The sequence below is a fragment of the Zootoca vivipara genome, chromosome 11 (assembly GCF_965207765.1).
Source record: "Zootoca vivipara chromosome 11, rZooViv2.hap1.1, whole genome shotgun sequence".
In the NCBI taxonomy this organism is placed as follows: Eukaryota; Metazoa; Chordata; class Lepidosauria; order Squamata; family Lacertidae; genus Zootoca; species Zootoca vivipara.
The window spans coordinates 10752676-10773893 of NC_142594.1; the positions used below are offsets into that span (position 1 = coordinate 10752676).

Below are 21218 nucleotides of genomic sequence, written 5' to 3' on the forward strand. Positions count from 1 at the left end.
TAACTGTATGTGGTCCAAAATGTAGTCCTGCAAATGTTCTGTGTGAAAGTTCTCTTCTTTGTTTTTGCATCGTCAATAAAGCAAGATTTGAAGTGTGCTGATTTATTGGTGCCTTTCAGAAACTTTGGGAACAGCTTGTGCAATGGCTCTCCAAAGTACTGACCCTGGCTTATCAATGGGAGTCAAAGGCAAGACCTTGTTTAGCTTTCATTTCCACCAACAGAGATTGTCGCAGAGTGCATAGAGATCATGAAAATCAATAGAGAAGGAGTCTCTATCAGTATACAGTAGATGAGCCACAGAACACGCCTTTCCTCACTTCTCTGGTTGTTGGCATGCTGCATGACCTTCACTATTTATTGACATTTCATTTTATACATGAACGTCCTGGTGCCATTTCTTCGGAACTCATTATGCAAACATGAAAAGGAACAGCAGCACATACCAAAGCTTTTCAATTTTACCCCAAGCAAATGGCCTTGCACTGCCCAAGGGAGTGTCACTTGTGTAGTCTTAGTTGTTTGAGTTGTGTCTATTAATGATTAAAGCACTGGCGTTTCTAAAAAATAAATAAATATCTAGCTGCCCTTATTATTCAGTGAACCGCCCTGAGATCTTCGGGTGAAGGGTGGCATAGAATTTTAGAAATTGCTGCTGATAATCCAAATATTATTATTTTTAGGTGTAATTGAATACTTGGGGGAAAGAATGGGGCGGGGGAAGAAGCACACTGAAACCAGGAAAGCAGTGTGGGGAACTTTTTTTTTTTAAAGAAGCATTTACATTCTTGGTGTGCACTTTCTCAGAATACTTTGTGCAAATAGGCTTAACCAAGTACCATAAAATGTCCAGCTTCCCACTTGTTCTCCAGTTTACTTCAATGGCAATAGAATTTTCAGTACGTTAGGAAATTCCATGCAACCAATGTGAGCAATGGCCATGTCCGACAACTGGCATGGGGTTTAAAACCCCTTTTTTTCAAACACTGAACTGCATGTCCATGTAGGAATTTTGACCATCTTTGAATGAAACAGCCCCTAGGTTCAGTGGCGGTGATTGGATTTCTAATATGGCTAGCCAAGCGATGTGCAGTGTTTAAAGTGTTTAAAAATAAAAGCCATCATGACATGAAAGAATAGAAACCACTTCCCAAATATCTGCTAAGAATGACTCTCTTGTGTGCATGATTCTCTTGCTCTATACAGCTGGCAGTGAGACCCAGGTGGTCATGCTGTTCTCTGTACTTGTCTAAAAAAAGAAAATCAAAGGCTACAAGTGTGTCAACAAAAATTAAAATCAATACAGGCAGTGCTTTCCTATAGGGACATGCACTTTTGCCACTTTTAGCTTGGGAAAACAACAAAACACCTTGGGGTCCCATTTGTTAGCAGCTATAATGTGAGCATGCTACTGGCAGTGAATTTCCCCCATCAGTGAATCACCACTTAAGATATGGGTGACTAACCTGTGGGAAGATGCAGGCAGCCTCCTAACTCCCAGAACCTCTAGCCAGCATGGTTAGGGGTGATGGAGTTATAGGCCAACATCTGGCTGGCCACAGATTGGCCGTCTCTGCCAATCTGCCTGAAGATATTTCAAGTGGTCAGGGACCAGAGTGGGAGTAACAAACTACTAGATTGGTCATGGAAATGTTCTCTTAAGCCACAGTCCACACATATAACAATCCTTAGTGAAATAGCACTTGATAATAAATTACCATTTGCAGAGGATGAGAGTGGCTGGGGTATAAATAATGGCATTATTATCATTATTAATACCCCACACCAGCTTAACAGGTGTTACCATATTATGCATTCCTGCTAAGAAATAAGTTGAGGATAGCTCCCAAGTAAGTGGTTATAGGACTGCAGTCTAAATGAAAACACCTTCAGTGCTCTTTGGTCTTCTGGAGAGACATGTTACTAGAACCTCAGCATGTTAGGAAGAGTGAAACTGAAATATTTCATATGCATCACCATTAGGCCTGGGCGATATATCAATATGTCGGCGCAGAGCGCGATGACAGCTTCACTCAGCGGTATATCACTGGTGAAACCATCACCGCTCTAGAGTCCTTCGCCTCCAGTGTGCTGAGGGAGAAAGAAACTTGGTGGGAACTGGAAGCAGAGGGACTCAAGTGGCAACGGTTTCACCAGCAATATACTGCTGGTAAAACTACCATTGCACTCTGCCCCGGCAGAGGGAGAATTAAGCTGAATTGGCGAGGTGCCGATCCAGCTTGTTCCTTCCTCCGCTGCTTTAAACTGCTTGGCTGAGGAGCACACTGCTGCCCTTGCCTCAGCCAAGCAGTTTTACGGAGCCCCTGACCCGCCACCGGCTCCCACGAGCCAGCGGTGGGATGGGGGATCCGTTAAAGTGCTCCCCCTCCCCTGCTGAGAGAGCCCCGACCCCGCTCCTCCTGCTTGCACACGAGTAGGAGCGAGAACGGGGATGCTCGGCTGGAGAGCGTGAAGCCTCCGCTTCCCAGCTGAGAGAGCCCGACCCCGCCTGGCTGCCTTCTCTGGGAGCATGTGCTGTGTCTTTCCTCCCAGAAAGATGGAACCCACCCTCTTGGTGGAGGGCAGCTAGGCATTGTAGGGGCTTTTGATGCTGCTTGCGGGCCTAGAACTTACCAGCAGCCCTCCAGCAGCCCCTCTCCGCAAGGCGTAGTTAGGGTGGGTTTGCACCCCGCACCTTGCGGACACCACCTAGGAGGGTGGTGGGCCCGGCCGCATCATACTTCTGGGGTGAACAACCCGCCACTGGAGGAAAGAGTGCGAAGGCAGTCAAACGCACAGAGCCTGACGGGTTCCGTGCACTTGGCTACTGCCACTTGGTCCACCTTTGGGGAGCTGGGGGCAAGTAGGTAAGGACAGCTCGCCTGCCCCCCATCCCAGCAAAGGATGTTTGGCCAAGGAGTCCCAAGGTCCTTGCTGCTCCAGCCCGAGCGGCAGGGGACACGGGGATGGCTCTGCTGGGAGCAGGAGCTCTCCCGCCCCCAGCGGAGCCTGGCCTAGGGGCCTCAGGTCTCGCTCAGCTGGGGGCAGGAGCCTTTCCGCCCCCCAGCTGAGCAGCAGGCTGGGGCCAACTGTATTGGCCACAACCCGCAAGGCGCTGGGGTGAAAGCACCTCAGCTCACACAATGAGAGCTGTGGCAGTTTCACCTTGCATCTCGCCAGCTGGGTCTGATGCAGCTTTTTTCAACATCACGGTATATCACCAAAAGACAATGTCTGACTGGCAATACATCACAATGTGGAAAACCCAACATTGCCCAATGCTAATCACCATCCCCCCCCCCTTATGAGGCTCAACTAATTTGAATTTAATTTGTATTTAATGCATTAAAGAGTATTAAAACAACATCATTGGTCCGAACATTAATTGAAACTCCGTAAAAGATAATTTCAGTGCAAACAACTGCTTGCTTTACAGCAGTCTGGGTGATCAGAAAACAATTTAATCAGCTACTGACCAATACAATTTACAATTCCACACATCCCTGAAAGGTGTTTGACAACCATAAACTGCCAGAAATCTGTCCCAGGCAAATCTGTTTTGGCTTGCTGTCTCTTATGTGCCAACAAATACTCTTCAGATACACTGAGTTGTTCCAATGTTGCTAGCTCTGCAGTAAACATCAAGCCTTTAGAATACACCAAACCTCAGCAAGTACCACTGCTGTCAGTTAAGGAAAATGTTACTATCAAGTGCTTTAAGTATAAGCTGATGCAATAATGGGAAATTAAGGGTACAATATTAAATTGCCAATGGAATAACAGCCACCCTAATTTCTGCAAAAATATTAGAAAAACTGCCCTAAGAGTCAATAAGATAGGTGCTATTCCTTCTCCCTCAATATCCAGCATCATCATCAGAAGTTCTTTAAAAAAACAAAACAAAACAAAAACCTTCATGCTTAACACAAATCACACAGCTTGTAAAGGCTCGTCACAATAAAGAACAACTTTTTAAAAACATTGTAGTTGTTTTCTTTTGCTTCCTAATCTTAAGATAATGCTGCTACTGCAATTTCTGCTTCAATAGTTTGCATTTAGGGAGGCCCCAAGGTTAGATATCATGCTTCATGATTGGTGACCTCAGTCTGCCAGAAACAGGAGGGCATGAAAACAATGACAGAATTATGTGTGTGTGTGTGTGTGTGTGTGTGTGTGTGTGTGTGTTGGTGCCTTTAAGCACAAACATTGTTATGGGGCTGTTCAGAGGACTTGACAACCCACTTTTTTGCACTGGACCCCAGTGGCAGGTTGCTGGGGTCCCACCAGTGCTGTGATTTGCAGCATAGCCACCTTGCAAGCAAAAGTAAGGAAGGATAAATATAAAGGAAGCCCTTCCCATTCATGCTTGCTAGGCTATGGACAGGTGGGAGCAGAGTGACCATAGTTAGCAATGGGGGTGATGGGCTGAGGGTGGTTATGTGGCCTTGAGGCTTACTAGGTGACCAGTTTACAAAGTGCCCTTGCATATACCCCGCAACTGTCCTGCTTTAAGTGAGACATCCCAGTTTGGGGTGCTGTGTTTTCAGCACGGTGTCCAAAAACGTGCAAGATCTTGACCTTGTACGAGATCACAAGAGCGTTTTCCAGCTCCATGATCTTGTGCATATTGCCCCAAAACATGCGTTTCTGCTCCGTGGTCTCATGTGGGTCATGTGACCCGCACAGGAGTGGGGCCAGGAAGTTGCGTGTCCCGGTTTCTGGAGTTGGAGGGTACCCTTGCAGCGTAAGCCACCTCATCAGGGTTGCTCTATAAAATTAACATGTGCAAACCATGATCATTGCCCTGAACTCCTTGGCGAATGGGCAAGATAAAAATGTCATAAATAAAACCCAGTAAGTTTACAAGTGGGACTTAAGAATAACAGCACGCCCGTTGTTCGTTCCTACCATCTGGCATTCAGAAAGTGAGAAGGTTGTTTGTGTAAAAATCCATCAGGCTTTTAAAAGAATATATTTTACATTTCTCCGGTCTCAAACACAAGTGTTGAGTTTTCATCCGTAAAGTAGGCAGATGGTTTCTGCATAGACTTCCACGTGCTTAATTTTTTTATGATGTAACATACTCCAAGTGTGGGCTGACTAACTTTTTTGAGGTATCTAGTCAACATATAGTGCATTTTCTTGCTTTCCCGATGTATTGATCTGTGGTTGCCAGTTAACATGTGTTTAATGGGTACATGCAATAGATGGATTGGGGGTTTGCAGGAGTGAGAGAGAGGGAGATGTTAGATGTTGAACAAAACCGCTTTTACTTTGCATATGTATATAAAAGCAGCAGTCCTCCCTGCCAACATATTATATGTAGATTTGGCCTTCTACCCCACCTGCAATGTAGAAAGCCCTGTTAGCACCTAAAAACCTCAGTCGTAAGCCTTGCAGCAAAAACCAACATTTGCCTGGAGTTTGGTTTGAATTTGAACATAAGCGTCTAACTAAGCATGTACAGATGTACCCTGAGTTTTTTAAGTTCCTAGTGATGTTCCTGGCTTTAAATTGGTCATTTAACTAAAAGAAGAAGTAATCAAACAGAATTTTAAAAGCCACAAAGCAAAACAGTGAGGTGCCAGCCAAGCATTGCTGTTCTAACTCTAGCATGGTTGCCAATAAATAATTACCCATCTCTGAATGGGCAGCTTGTTTATCAAATCTCCACAGACAAGGCTTAACAGAGAGATAAGAATTACAAGAGAAATATTAGAACAAGCAATTCGGCCAGGAGATTTGCCCTTTGTACGATATAAAGTACAGCTCCCAACATGCCACTTGACACGTACTGCGTTTACAACAAACTACAGTTCAAACTAAGTCAGAAAATGCATTTGAGTCAAGAAGGAAAATGTTTGAATTTCTTGAAGTATGCATTCAGTTCTTGGTCATATTATCATTCCCCCCGCTCCCACCACACATATTTAATATTCTGCTGATTTTCTTTTTTCTTTTTTAAAAAAACAACCCACAAAGAAGAAGAAAATGTGAAATAAAAATGTAAACCATAAAGTGTCACAGACTGCAGGGGCAAAAGTACAAAGATACGGGGGCAGCTCCAAAGAATAATAAAGAATTGACTCATACAAAGCTTCCCTTTACAAATAACAAAGATATGTGCAAATAAAAGTATTCCCCACCTGTGAGTGCCATCATTATTCTGGATGAAGGTTCTAGCCAGGCACTTGCATATACTGAGCAAACTGCATAATAAATAAAATGATGCAGGACAGCAAAAAAAAAAAAAGGACACTTGAGATATATTTTCAAGAAGGGCTATTTGCCAAACCCTGGAGTACCAGCAATCCAAATTGTTAAGACTGAAAGTCTTCCAGGATTTGACAATGAAGCCTCAGGCTGCTGTTAAGAGATGAGAAATAAGTTGTTTGCTTTTCAAGTCCCGTTCTGCTTCCAAAAGCACCAGGTGGAAAGATGGAGCAATAGCTTGTTTAGTTATCCAAAAGAGCTCAATGAACACCTTATTGAAATTCTTTAAGAATAAATTAAGTTACTGGTATTATTATTATTATTATTATTATTATTATTATTATTATTATTTTACTAGATAATTTTACCCTACAGTTGTCACGCTTCCCCAGCACATCTGGAATATTGGCTTCCAAAAATAATGGTTTCTTCCCCAATGAAACGGATTGTGGGCTTAAGGCAAAAAGAAAAGTCACATTGATTGGCAGCATCCACCCCCCCAGGTACCAACAAGTGACAAGAAGGTGGGGCAGGGCAATGTTCGCTTCTGGAGTTCCTTAACATACAAATCAAAGGGAATCTTGTGCAAAGAAAGCAGAAACTGGGTGCCCTGAGGACGCCCCCCCTCCTTTGGCAACTGTGTGAGCCTCCCCAGGTTTAGTAGACCTCATGGAAAAGGCACAGTGACCTATCTGTACAGTACTAGGGAAACTATTATCATTTCTCTCTCACTTCCCTTGATCTCACCACACCCTAGTGCAGTTGTCCTTTTTGTTTTCCTGTCCTACCAGAGATGTCATCAGATACTCAGAAAGAAGGAGGCAAAAAGCAGCCATTTCAAAGCTGCGTGTCGCACCCCCTCAAAGGGCAGCATGCCGGAGAGAAAAGTCTTGAGTCAAGTGGGAACTCATGTGAGGCTGGGTGGGATAGGAGGTACATGTGGCTGAACTTGGGCAGGCAGGAGAGTTTGTAGGAAGTGGGTGTCTTAAGGATCGCAAAAGAAAATGAGCTGAATACACAAGCTAACTGTTTGCTGGGTAGGATGAGATGTATGGCAATATGCTTTTGCAGAGAACATATTTAATCTAAGGTAAAAGGGACAAAGAATGAAGGGTTAAAGAGATAACGAATTAAAATAAGAAGCCCCAGAGAACCAAATATGAACAAGAGAGCTTATATATTAAAAAAAACCCATAGGCCTGCTTTTGAAAGCAGAGGCATACTACTTCAACATACCTCTGAAATCTCCTCACTAATTTATATTCCCATTAAAATAAGCATAAATTAAACTCTGAACTGCATATTTTTAACGAGTTCAGTGAGCATCTCACACTGGGCTTGTATGTTGAAAAGAATGAGGCCTTAAACTAACCCCCTTCTCCACAATCTCTGCACAAGCTAGCATTTACACGTTTGTTTCCTATTATTCTTACTTGGTAAATTGGTGTTGTAAATTCTGTTGGCTTGGACTGGCTTGGTAGGGTGGTCTGCAGCTTTAGCACTGCTTGGGACCCCCTAAGCAAGGGGCTCCTATGCTTCTGTGTGAAAGAGCATCAAGCTAGCAAGTGCCTTAGGTGAATTAAAGAAGGAGCAGGGAACCCTTTGGGCCCTGGGGACCAGATTTTTATCAGGGTAGGGCAAACTTTGCCAGGTAAGTGGGGCTATCCATTTATCACATGACACAACTATGACATCACATGACTGACAAATAGGCTACCTTGCCCACTTGCCAAAATCCTTTGCAGTCTCCGTGATCTATCTAACTTCTCTCTCTCTCTCTCTCTCTCTCTCTCTCTCTCTCTCTCTCTCTCTCTCTGTGTGTGTGTGTGTGCGTGTGTGCGTGAAGGAGAGCAAGAGAGAATTTCTTCATCACTGTGTGATGGAATAGTCTCTATCAGAGCTGATATGTAAAGCAGGCACCTGTGCTCTGATGCACAGCATTGAAGGAAAGAACTACGCCTGCTTGTTTTTGTTGCACATGCAGCAACAGCAAGCAGACCCAGTTTTTCAGAAACCCCGATGCATGCTGATCCTTTCTGGAGGTTAAAAGGATCATTGTGGAATGGGTTTTCCATGAAGGTCAGCTGAGGCCGCCAGTACGTTGCCAGCCCTGTTAGTATATAAATACATAAACAAATCCACCAGAACAGCTATGAGATACTGAGAGAGCCCCAGGAAAGTGGTAGGAGAGGGCAGATCTGCCAGAACCAGTTTGGAATTTGAAGCAAGTTCTTAGGAGAGAAGTTGCGTTCCCTCAGAGATGCATTTTGCACACACCTCAAGCAAGAGTACCAAACTTTGCTCTCATTTTGTTGTTTACTTCCTAATTTTTAATAAAAGTTTACCTCTCCGAGGTAAATTTTGCCAATTCATCCTTGACATAGAATGTGATTATTCCACTGCAGCTCAATACATAACTTAATAACAAAACAATACCCCCCACCATGGTTTAAAAGGCCATAGATTGTTTAACTGTCCAAATGCCTGGGAGAAGAGGAATGTTTTTGACTGGCACCTAAAGAGATGTAATGAAGGCACCAGGCAAGCTTCCCTGGGAGAGCATTCCACAAATGGGGAGCCATCGCAGAAAAGGCCCGGTCTCACACTGTCACCCTCTGAATGTCTCATGAAGGAGGCACATGAAGAAGAACCTCAGGTGATGATTGCAGAGTCTGGGTTGGATCATATGGGGAGAGGTGGTCCTTGAGGTATTATGGTCCTGAGCCATTTGAAGCTTTACAGGTCAAAACCAGCCCTTTGAACTGGGCCAGGAAAGTAATTTGCAGCCTGTGCTGTTGGGCCAGGGTCGGTGCTATGTGCTTAAACAGACTTGCCCCAGTGAGCAACCTGGCTGCTGAATGCTGCACCAGCTGAAGTTTCCAAACCATCTTCAGAGGCAGCCCTACCTACGTTATAACATGTTGCAGTAATCTAACCTAGAGGTTACCAGAGCATAGACGACAGAAGTTAGGCTTTCCCTGTCCAGATAGGGGCACAGATGGGCCAACAAGCCGCAGCTTATGGAAGGCACTCTGTGCTTACTGACGCCATCTGAGCCTCTGGAGACAGCAAGGGATCCAGAAGTACCCCCAGGCTTTGTACCCACTCCTTCAGAGGGAGTGTACGCCCATCAAGCCCAGGAAGCCCTCCAGCCAGCCAGCCAAGGGAACCACCCACTAACAGTGCTTCAGTCTTATCTGGATTGAGCTGCAGAATTTAAATAACTATTAAAGATACAGGAGTCTTCCTTTTCAAATGTTGGCCGCCTCTGCCTCAGCACCTGTTAAAAGAATTCTACCAGCACATGGTAATGCGCAGAAATTATTTGTGGTCCTTTCCACCAAGAATATTTATGTGCCTACTTTTTAAGAGTATGGGTAGTTCCCGACCAAGTCATACTCTGAGTAGCCCCAGTGGAATCAATGTACAGTACTCAAGTCCGGCATGGTTAACTTAAGTCCATTTATTTTAATGGGCCTACCATGACTCAGAAGGTTGAGGGTGGTTTCCACTATCTGCTTCTTAACAATGTATCTTTGTTAAAGAGGCTTTTGTGCTCATTGATTTGCTCTTCCTTTCCCCCAGCTTTTCTGGAAGTGCTAGAGTCCTGGTAAAATGTGTTTGTTTGTTTTTTTAAAGCTTGCACACTTTTTTGCCCTTTGCATAGCAATGAGCATGGCTGGTAGTGGACAAGGCCATTAAAACGCAACATATTTAACACAGAGACACAGAAAATTATTTTGCACTGGAGCCCTTGCATTCCCAAGATTATCACGATATTGCTATGCAACACATACACACAACACTACGGTATATTGATTTGATTGGGGGGGGATTTTTACACCTTATAAGCAGAATGAATGCAAGACTTTTTTCTAGCATTTCCTTATGGAAACAAGAAAGAAAGAGAAAAAGAAAACCGGATCTACCATGTGCGAGTAAGGCAGTAGCAGGGATTGAGATTCACCAAATGTTTACTGAAATGAGAATCACTGGCTTACAAACATTAGCAGCCTGTCTCGGGAGTAATCTATTCTTCCCATGCCATATGTTGCACTGTTCATAAGAAACCAATTTTTAGTGCTCCTTGCATAATGAACTTTCAACCCCAGCTCTTAGGATCATCTTACTCTATCTTTCCTTTACAGCTGGGGAAAGAAAAGCGGTCACAATGTATTGCCCAAAACACATTCTGTGTTAGGGCTACAAGGAACACAGAGATTTGTTCCTCGCTACTTCCATTACCCATGTTATCTACAGTCAGTTTATGAATCCATTTTCGTTGTTCACTCCCACAATCATTGGGTTGCAGAGCAACATAAGAATCATTCTGCAAAAGGCTGTGTGTGCACTAACAATTTGAGAGTGTGCATCACATGTGCAAAGCTGCAACTACGGCAGCATGTAGAGCTTGGCAGCAACATGTCAGATAACACCACATCTTGTCAGGCAACCCAAAATCAGGCTCAACCCCAACTCATAAATGATACTCTAAGAAGAAGGGTAGTAGGATTCAGAAGGAGCACCTGCTCTTTCCTGCCCCTACAGAGCACATAGCTATTTTCTCTTGCCTCCTCTCTTATGCTCTTCCCAAACTCCAGGTACACAGGGGAGTGTCTGTCTGCTTAGGGACCATGGAACCCAAGCACTAAGGAGCATGATGTGCTACATTCTCAATTTGTGCTGGAATTTGTCTCTCGCCAAAAATAACCTGCTCCTACACAGAAGCCACCCCCTCCTATCTGATTATAAAAGACAAAAAAGCACCTGGTCTTCACAGGAGCATGAGACAACCGAAGGACTAAATATTCAGTCATATATATCTACAACTTATTGGTACATATTCCACTACTCTCTCTCTCTCTCTCTCTCTCTCCTGGCCAAGGTATGTATTCAGAGACAAATGATCCGAATAATTGAGAGAAAAATATAATTGGTCCTTAGAATGTAGTCCACCTAGAATGAACTACCAAAATTAAACCACAAGAAACCAAAAGGTACATGTAACATCAAATCAGAGAATATTAATACTTTAATATTTCAAGGCAATAAAAGTTTCATTTTACAGACTAAAACCACCATCTCTGACAAAACGTCTGAATAAAGTTGATTTGAAGAAGACTGAAAAGGTACTTTTCTTTACAATCCCAGTGCCAAAATAGTGTGATTGGGATACACATTGAGACAGAAAACCAATTTCATACATTAAAACGTAAGTAGCAGATAAGTAGTACCTTCTTCCAAGATATCAAGGTTGTCGCAGCATCTGTGCTTGCATTCAGTGTCGTGATCATCATATTCAAAGCTTTCTTCTTCATTTATTGATTCGTTCAGTGACATGGCTAAAATCATCCTTGAGAAGGAGCCCTGTAGTCTAGTGCCCTGAAAAGGGACAATCCATCTTCATAGAGGCTACATCCACAAAGCAGTTCAACCAAGGTTTCCACAGACCAGAAACCAACCTCCTTGCTCAACATACTCCAACTTGAATGGTGAGGTAGTCTGCATACTATGATCACCATAACACAGCTGGAGAAAATCATACAGAAGGATGGGGGATGGAGAACCATCTGTCTAATTGTTACTAGGACTAATCCATGCACTGTTTACAAAACCAGATTAGACTCCAGTTACATTTCTTTGGATGTAAGTGTTTCAACACAGCAAAATCAACTGCTAAGCAAATTCTCCCTTTCAAGCAGTATCTGCATAAACCTGTCATATTTCCTCCCCACGCCAGACACAAATGGTAGTTTCCTACAAGTTTCATAGCAACCGTACCAGGAAATACACACAAATAAAAAGAATGTGACAAGGCATGGTGAAGGTAGGGAGGGCGGGGAAATTACCTTTGCAATACATTGCCTAACCTTCAAAGGACAGATTTCTAAAGGCAGGAAACAGGAATCACGTACAGGTGCAATTTGGGAATTAATAGGATGCAGGGCTTCAGAATATGCCAGACTGAAACTACTCAATAAAGAATCTACCTTTACATTATCACTAAGGTTTCAAACTATCATGGGAATAAAAAACTTCAGAATTTATGCTGTTTTCTACCACATCTTAGATATATGTGGTCACACCTCTTTCTGTCATTTTTTCCTATTATATGGTTGTTTCAATTGGGAACTGGTATGTCAGAAACTTGGGTGTGGAGTAAGAAATTCAAGGTTCAGGCTGCAATCCTAAATGAGTTGACTAGGAAGTAAGACCAACTGAACTTACTGCTAAATAAATATGAATCAAATAGAAATGGGAATTTCAAAGCACTGAGCCACCAAAGAAAAACATTTATTATACCCTTTACATGTGGTTATGGGATAGCTCTCTATTTTGGATGAAGTAATATAGGGAATGGTTCTCTGATGACCCCCGCACAGATACTCATACAAGATCTGAAACAGTTTTCAAAAATGTATAAATCTAAATCTAATAAGTGTTGGAAATGTAAAGAGAAAGAAGGTTCTTTTTTACCATATGTGGTGGTCTTGTAGTAAGGTTAAAGCTTGCGGGGAAATGATATGTAATGAATTGAAAAGGATGTTTAATATAACGTTTGTAAAAAAAGTACATATACCCAGAAGCTTGGCTTTGGGGGATTATAGAGACAGAACTATTGAAACTGCATAGAAACTTATTCACGTACAGTACTGTATGCTACTAAAGCAGTAAGAATGTTACTCGCCCAAAACAGAAAGAAGCAGAAGTCCCAGTAAAGGAAGCATGGATACAAAAACTGATGGTATATCCAGAAATGGCGAAACTTACCGGAAGAATAAGAAATCAAGATAACAAACTTTTTATAAAAGAATGGAAATGGTTTATTGAATATTTACAGATAAATTGTAAACAGATGAGAACATTGGCAGGATTGTGGTAATAACCTGCAGTTTTAAAAGAGTATATATTTAAAGTAGATGAATAAATGAGCAAATTAAGTTAATTTGGATATGCAGAAGATATCAAAAATAAATGTAAGGAACCGCAGAGGGATGGGGAAGGAAGTCAAGTTTTGAAATCTTAAAATGATTGTAAAATTAGTGAAATGTATAAACCTGAAAAGCATAAATAAAAATGAAAGTTTTCAAAATGATGTTAATTAAGATTAAGAGTCACATTGCCACCCAGCTTCACTCACGCTTAAGGCTAACTTGGGTTTACCATTTAGCTGGGTAGTGGAGGGAATCTGGCTGGAAATAAGAGGGGTTGAGAGGATACAATCTCACACCTAATCCCTCAAAACACAGCTAAGAGCTGAGTCACATCTCTGGAAGGCAGCATAGAGGTCTTAGGAAGAAAGGTGAGGGTTGATTCACAACTGTGTGCTTCATCTCAACACGTCTCACAGAGGAACAATGGGCACGGTCCACCACTGAAAAATATTAGCTTCAAGGCAATACACACACATAGGTACCTTACCTATGGTACCTAATGGGTGAATTTTTATGGCATTTAAGAATGACTTGCAACTCAATTCAGACACACTCAAGGAGCGAGATAGTAACGCACAGCACACTTTCTCTCAGAAAGCAAAGGTTCTGAACTTTCAAAGCAGAACAAAAAAAGAAGTTGTCCCGCAATGAAAGCTAGAGTAATAACTTGACTGGGTGTTATAACAGGCAGGGAGTGAACATTTGGAATGTGTGCATGGAAACAAAAGTGGGCAACTTGTAACAAACAAACAAACAAACAAACAAGATGTAAACCTTAAAGGTTATCATGTTATGCTTGATTAACATGAATACATCTCTAGTCTTTTTATCGAGCATCACAAAAGACCTTTTTGTGACTAAACGTATCGTCGATATGCAATGTTTGTATTTGCTAGTGCTAAGATAGCTGCAGAATATATTTTTCGCTAGTCTCAAAATGGTTTAATCAAGGCTCTGATCCTATAACTTAAGAGTGGGGAACCTGTGGCCCTATAGATGTTTTCGGGCTTCCGCCCTTGCCAGCATGGCCCATGGTAGGGAATCATGGAGATTGTAGTCCAATACAGTATCTGAATGGCCATTAGCTATTCCTGCTATGCTGCTTACCTAAGAGGCGGCTCCACTGAGCTTAATGGAACTTCCTATTTTTTCACCTGGAAGTTATATTCAATTAAAGGCTACGGTGCTTAAAATTATTATATGTAGCTGTCTTAACCTGGGCCACTTCCTCCTGCAGAATGAGAAACTCTTCCACAAATTATCCAGAAGGTAATTAACATTATTGCTGCAGGTGAACAAAATAACCAAGTCCGCAAAATCAAAACTCATTTTTGGCATAACTACAGGAAGAAATAATTATAAAGGCTTGGGTGCAAAGAGCTACTTAGCTACTTTCGGCAAGCTTTAGGCTTGGGCATGCCCTGTGGGATTTCTGATGTGTTTGATTTAAATGGAAGACTCCTATGCTGCCACAATTTACTTTTGGAAGTCTTCTCAAGTGCAAAAATGGTTTGACATGCGGCACAGCTGGGCTTCTGTTTATGACATGTGAACGCAAAATTGTCTGGAGTCGCATGGTTATTTGTATCTGGGTCTGAGCAAAGGCTGTGTAACCATGCAGGCTTTTTAAAGGTTTTTAACAACAAGAGATGGTGGCATTTTATGTTCTGTTTTAAAAGCTTCTCTCTTACTTTTCTTCTACTAAGACACTCAAAACAACAAGCAAGATAGAAATACAAAAGAAATCAAAACACCACCGTAGCACTATAATGATAAAATCAGCTGTCAGAACAACAGTAAAAAGTAATATTCCAGCTGTTCAGCAGTTTGGGAACCTATCTTTTGTCAAAAGGCAGTATATATATTTTATTAAATAAAAAATATGAAGGCTTTGTGCAAGATTTCATTGTTTGTTTGATCCAAGCGCTGTTTCAACACAGCAGCAAGTGAAGTAACAAGGAAACTGGTGCATGACACCCAACAGAGGAAATTTATTGAAATAAAACTCAAATATATGCACTTAAAAGACTGTTAACTTTCTGTAAAAAGAAATGTAGTAAGAAATGGAAATCTTTCCGAACAATTGCACTGCATTACGTAGCCCAGCTCTTCAAAGTATTTGGTGCAGCCACCCACGTCCTTCTGTTTAGCTCTTGAATAAGATAAATGGGTGCTTGTTTCTCTTTTACTGACACACCTTCTTTTGGTATGTGTAGAGGGTGCTATTTGCTTAATGCTGCCCCCAGTGACTATTTGCAGATTCATGTACTGTACTGTCTAAATATCTCATTATTTGAAAAGATAAGCAATTACTGTAATTCAAACTTTCCACAGTTTAATACAGAAAGAGACGCCATTCAAGAAGCTGGAAATAACACGTATGTCAATCGTAGAATCATAGAATTGTACAGTTGGAAGGGATCACAGGAGTCATCTAGTCCAACCCTCTCCAATGCAGGAATCTTCTGCCCAGTGTGGGGCTTGAACCCACGACCCTGAGATTAAGAGTCTCATCTCGCCCTTCTGAGGAAACTCTGCATATTTCAGGTTATACCATTTTATTCTCACAGGAGACTTGTGAGGAAGAGATAGCATGGTTTTTCAAAAAAGGAAGCTTAAAAAGCACACACATACAGCTTGTGAACTATTTCAAATTGACACTCAACACACACTGCATTGGGTGACACGAAGGCCTCACATCACTCCCTTGTCAGTTACCAAAGGATTAAACTGCAAAGTTTACCATTTAAATGGTGGTTCCAAGATTCTGCACAGAGCTGCCATTTCCTGCAATTTTCTCGAGGCAGATGACGTCTTTCTGTGGTGGTACAGAAATTGTGGAATATCCTTCCCAAGGAGGTCTGCTGGGCTCCTTAACTTCTGCCAATTTCTGGGTGGTTGCTGAAGACTTTTGTTTTGGACACTTTTTGTTTGTAATCGCGTCTTGTAATTTCCTGACTGAGGTTTTTAAATCTGTGACTCATTCACATGCTCCACTGTTGTTGTTTTTTGTAAGTAAAGGTAAAGGGACCTCTGACCGTTAGGTCTAGTCGCAGACGACTCTGGGGTTGCGGCGCTCATCTCGCTTTACTGATTGAGGGAGCTGGCGTACAGCTTCCAAGTCATGTGGCCAGCATGACTAAGCCGCTTCTGGGGAACCAGAGCAGTGCACGGAAACGCCGTTTACCTTCCCGCCAGAGTTGCACTTTGACATGCTTTTGAACTGCTAGGTTGGCAGAAGCAGGGACCGAGCAATGGGAGCTTACCCCGTTGCGGGGATTTGAACCGCCGACCTTCTGATCAGCAAGCCCTAGGCTCTGTGGTTTAACCCACAGTGCCACCCACCATGGGTTAAAATCCTAGTCGGATTTTTTGTAAGTAGTGCAATATTAATGTTTTTGTTAAATTTCACAACTAATTCAAAGTAAAGATAAACACAGGATTAGCTCACCTTTCAAATTCCGACACATGAGTATATACAAATGTATGGAGAAAGGCTAATGGGAACTGGGCTGATGAGAACCACCCATATGGAGGTCCCTGCATATACAACTTGGTTTTCGCTAGATTTTCTAGGGAACTATGTTTGTTACATTTAAGGATTTGGCAATGTTCCACAAAAGAGGGAGCAAACAAAATGTACCACACCTGCGTTAGAGAAAGCAGAACAAAACCAAGCAATGGTGCAAAGGCGAAAGGCAAAAGAAATGCTACAGTTGTGCACTCATCTTTCATTAAGACAGAGTAAGGCCAGAAGATCATCCGCCAGCAGGAAAGAACACAGAAGCTGGGAAAACTGGTGAGCAGGTTTTTCTGTTTCACTCCACCTGGGCCTTGCTCCTGTAATAACTACCACTGAAGGCAAAGCTGGCAGGAGAACCCATTGCCACCGCTTGATTGCCATCAGCCAGCCTGAGAAGGCCAGAACGTGAGCGGCAGCTGGCCTGAACTGCTTGCTCTAGATGGAGTTGCATATCTGTAGCTTCTGAGTTTTCCTGGATTCACCGCTATCTTTGGAGGCACAGGAGGCCTCAGTGGTATGGAGTGCCTTCTACAAGCTATTTCCCTAAATGGACAGTGGATTCAGTAATCTATGCTCTAGCAACCTCCCGGTGAGATCACAGCAATGCACTATGTGCGGGGCTGCTTTCGGTACAGAACGTGTACAGCGAGACTGTGGCCACAAGACTGCTCAGTGGTTGAGCATTTAGCACTACTTCTGCACAGCTACCCTGGTTGCCTTTAGATTTCCAAGGCCAATTCAAAGTGCTGGTTTCAACCTACAAAGCCCTATATGTCTCAGGCGGCCAATACTGAACAAAATGCCTCTCCCAAGTTGAACATGCCCAGACCATCATCTGTGCTCCTCTTCCAGGTGCCCCCTCTTCAATAGGCTAGGAGGGTGGCAACAAGAGGATCTTGGGAGTGGCAGCCCACCTTTCTATGGAATGATACCCCAAGGAAGACCCACCTGGTGCCAACGTTAACATCCTTTTTGTGCCAGGTTAAGACATACCTCTTCTCTTAGGCTTCTGGGGAATTATGATAATCAACTGTACACTTTTTTCAGGGGGAGGGGGGTATTGTTTTATTGTTAAACTTGGTGGTCGTTCTTAAAATTATGTGCACATGATGCCTAGAAATGTTTTGTACTAGGCAATTAATAAAATTGAATGCCTATTACTACTAATTCTGAACACTCAAACCTGGAATAAGGAGTTTGGATCCACTAATGGCCCTACCTGCCAATTTGTCCCCAACACTGCCATTTTGAAGGTAATATACATTATATTGCATATGCTGAACGGCAGAACGGTAGACTGCAAAAGTTAATTAGCATTCTTCACTGATTTATTCTCATATTCTCACCTTTAAAATTCAAGTGATCTTTATATCATTTTCACCAAGTCATACTGTATTCTGTTGTACTGTATGTGTGCCACAGTGGCTGAAATCTGAATTCATGATGAAATCATTTAAATGGAAAACTGATGGTTCCTTGGATGTCCCTAACTGGATGCATTTCATCATGTCATTTGAAAATTACCGTATTTTTTGCTCCATAAGCCGCATCTAACCATAAGATGCACTTAGTTTTTAGAGGAGGAAAACAAGAAAAAAAAATTCTGAATCAAATGTTGTACTATTGGGAGAGGTTGGGAGAGGTTGTTGGCGGCTGCAGCGGAGGGAGGAGCAGCCGTGCCTTTGCTCCATAAGACACATAGATATTTCCCCTTCCTTTTTAGGAGGGAAAAAGTGTGTCTTATGGAGCAAAAAAATATAGTAGGTCAAGCTCCTATTCTTCAGAGACAGTAGATATAATTCATGAAGCCAAACTTATTAAAAAGTGGAGTTTGTCCTTTTCTCTAATGCACGAGACTTTTGAAGCTATAAGGATTTCGGGGGGATCCTGACCAAAGTTTTGTTATCCATGGGCACACTAGTAACATGTGCCATTTATAATGTCTGTATAAATTCCTTTACTAGATATGTATTTAGAATTGTTCTGTAAGCATCATGGAGGGGGGAAGAAAGACTGTTCAACAGACAAAACCATAACCCCTGGCTGGGCCAGTTTAAAACCAGCAAAGTGGCAATCCTACTAGTCTTCCACCCTATAATTTATTACGCCAATTGCCCAGCATACTTTCAATTAACAAGTTCTACGTGGTCAGAAATTCTGAAAAACAGGTAATTTTGACAACAAAACTGTTGTGGTGAGGTTTAAAATAGGGAAGAGTTCACAGTTTTATTTCAACAGCATCAGCCACTTCACTTTCAGTATAGTTCACCTAAAATCTCTCAGAAGGTTTCTGAAAATCAGCACAGCAATGTGAATGGCAGAGCAAAGGAAAAGTGTAGCTGTCAGATTATTAAGCATTCAAAACAGGGCCAGTAAACCATAAGAAAATATATCAGTCAGATTAACTCTTCAAAGGACAAATTCATAGACAAAACTAATGATATAACAAATATTTTCCCCTCACCTATATGCATTCTAGGTATGGATATTTTGCAAACACTGAATTTAATATATGCATGAGGAGCTCACCAGTTTCTCAAGGCTTGCAGGCGGAAAGGGTTTTTTGTGTGAAATCCAGGCTAGTATTCTTAATATTTTAGCTGTGTATTTGAAAGTTTGCTCTTATCCTAGACTAAGCTAGATCTTTGCACTGAAATTCCTGGTTATTGCTATGCTCATCTCAGTCACCACCTTGCCCTCACTATGATCATGGTCCTTCTTTATTTATTAAAACTAATATCCAGGCCAACAGCACTGCAATATCTTTGTGGCCTCTGTATTTCCATCTTGGGCTCCCTTTCAGCTCTGTGGCCAGAATGAGAAGATTTGACTTTCCCACAAGGCGGGTGGTGCAGTTTCAGCCCCTCCTCCTCCTCACACCCACCTTTATCACGAGACTCATGATCACATCCAGGGTTATGAAAAAGGCACTGCCTTCCTGGCAGAAAACAGAAAGTTCGAGAGGAGGTGACAAAGCAGACCTGTTCCCGACGCTCAAACCTAACAATTTAGGCAGAAGCAGTTGCTCTAATCATTTCCCACCATGAAGATTTTATATGCGAAACTCAGCTGTCTCTGCCTGGCAGCCTCTAATATATGCCGTGCCTCTTGCCACATCTCACACCATGGTATGTGCCTGTTATAACACAGGCTTCCCATTCCCACTCACCTTAGCAAATTGAGTGTGTATTGAAGCTGGAGCTGTAGTAGCAGCAATCACAATGAGCATTTAGCAGTCATTTTCTTTTCCTGAAAAGATCTTCCAGTACGTATGTACTGCTGCCACTCCCACTGGCAAAAAGCCCTACAGCAGTCTCCTGTACCATGCCTTCAGTGTATGATAGGAAACGCTAAAAGCTGCCTACCTTAGCTGCACAGCCCCACATCAGTTCTCCCAGTATAGAAGACAGAAACACATATATTAGAAGCTGAAGCCCATATTCACAGGCATGCCATAAAAAGCAGATAATTACCATCCGTACATTCCTCATAATACCAGTCCAGCTCGTAGTAATCCGCTTCAATGAATTTCTGCATAGTCCGCTATCTCCTTGGGCAACGTAGGAGAGGAGATTTTATACAAATGCTACAGAGGTCAAGTGAAGCACAGCCATGCCTCCCTGCCTTTGCAGAACTGCATTCTGCCAAGGAGCTAAGAGATTGCCGGCAAGAGGCTGGACATCTTCAGCCCGAAGCAGGAGCCGAAACAGAAAGGGACAGACAATGAAAAGGAGAAAATGAAAACTTAAAAAAATAAAAAAGGGAGAGGTTTGTTGCAGCAGCTACACCAGTGCCTGCTCTAATAAAGAAGGCTTTACACAGGAGCTGGGAATGGGTGTTAACAAAACCGTCCTATCAAAAGGCTCAGACTCTGACGTTGGAGACACACAGCACCACTTGGGGGTTCCTAACTCATTCCTTTCCAGCTCCACTCCTCGCATCTCTTTCGGTCCAATATGTTGCCATGGAGACCTGTTGGCTCTGAAAGAGATGCAGCGATGGAGGGAGGAAATGCAATTCTGCTGTTTCTTACTACGCTGGCTAGAAGACACAAAACAGAAAGAAATGCTTCCCACTGCTATAATACAAAGGGATCCAAGTTAAGCTCCAACTTGTTACATGGCAACACCAGGTTTTGATCACTTAACACATAACCGTATCTTAATATGTACACCTAATGTGGGTGGCGCTGTGGGTTAAACCACAGAGCCTAGGGCTTGTCGATCAGAAGGTCGGCGGTTCGAATCCCCGCAATGGGGTGAGCTCCCGTTGCTCGGTCCCAGCTCCTGCCAACCTAGCAGTTCGAAAGCACATAAAAGTGCAAATAAATAGATACCACAACAGCGGGAAGGTAAACGGCGTTTCCGTGTGCTGCTCTGGTTCGCCAGAAGTGGCTTTGTCATGCTGGCCACATGACATGGAAGCTGTACACTGGCTCCCTTGGACAATAATGCGAGATGAGCGCCGCAACCCCAGAGTCAGTCACAACTGGACCTAATGGTCAGGGGTCCCTTTACCTTTAACACAATGCTGTAACAAACCGGTGTG

The 21218-nt window shown here is 42.7% G+C and overlaps 1 protein-coding gene across 10 annotated transcripts in view; it reads right to left on the minus strand.

Annotated features, from left to right (window-relative positions):
• TRAK1 (trafficking kinesin protein 1) overlaps positions 1 to 21218 on the minus strand; it is a 124419-nt gene that overhangs the window by 40657 nt on the left and 62544 nt on the right. For 2 of the 10 annotated variants that reach the window (XM_035130182.3, XM_060280621.2), the window contains exon 1: positions 20144 to 20499. The exons of 6 other annotated variants lie outside the window; for them this stretch is intronic. In XM_035130182.3, coding sequence (XP_034986073.3) covers positions 20144 to 20207 — 64 coding nt within the window. In that variant the 5' untranslated portion in view covers positions 20208 to 20499. Of the gene's footprint in view, positions 1 to 11446; positions 11703 to 20143; positions 20500 to 21218 lie in introns of those variants that run through there. 2 more of the 10 variants (XM_088653661.1, XM_035130172.3) reach the window with 1 other exon arrangement.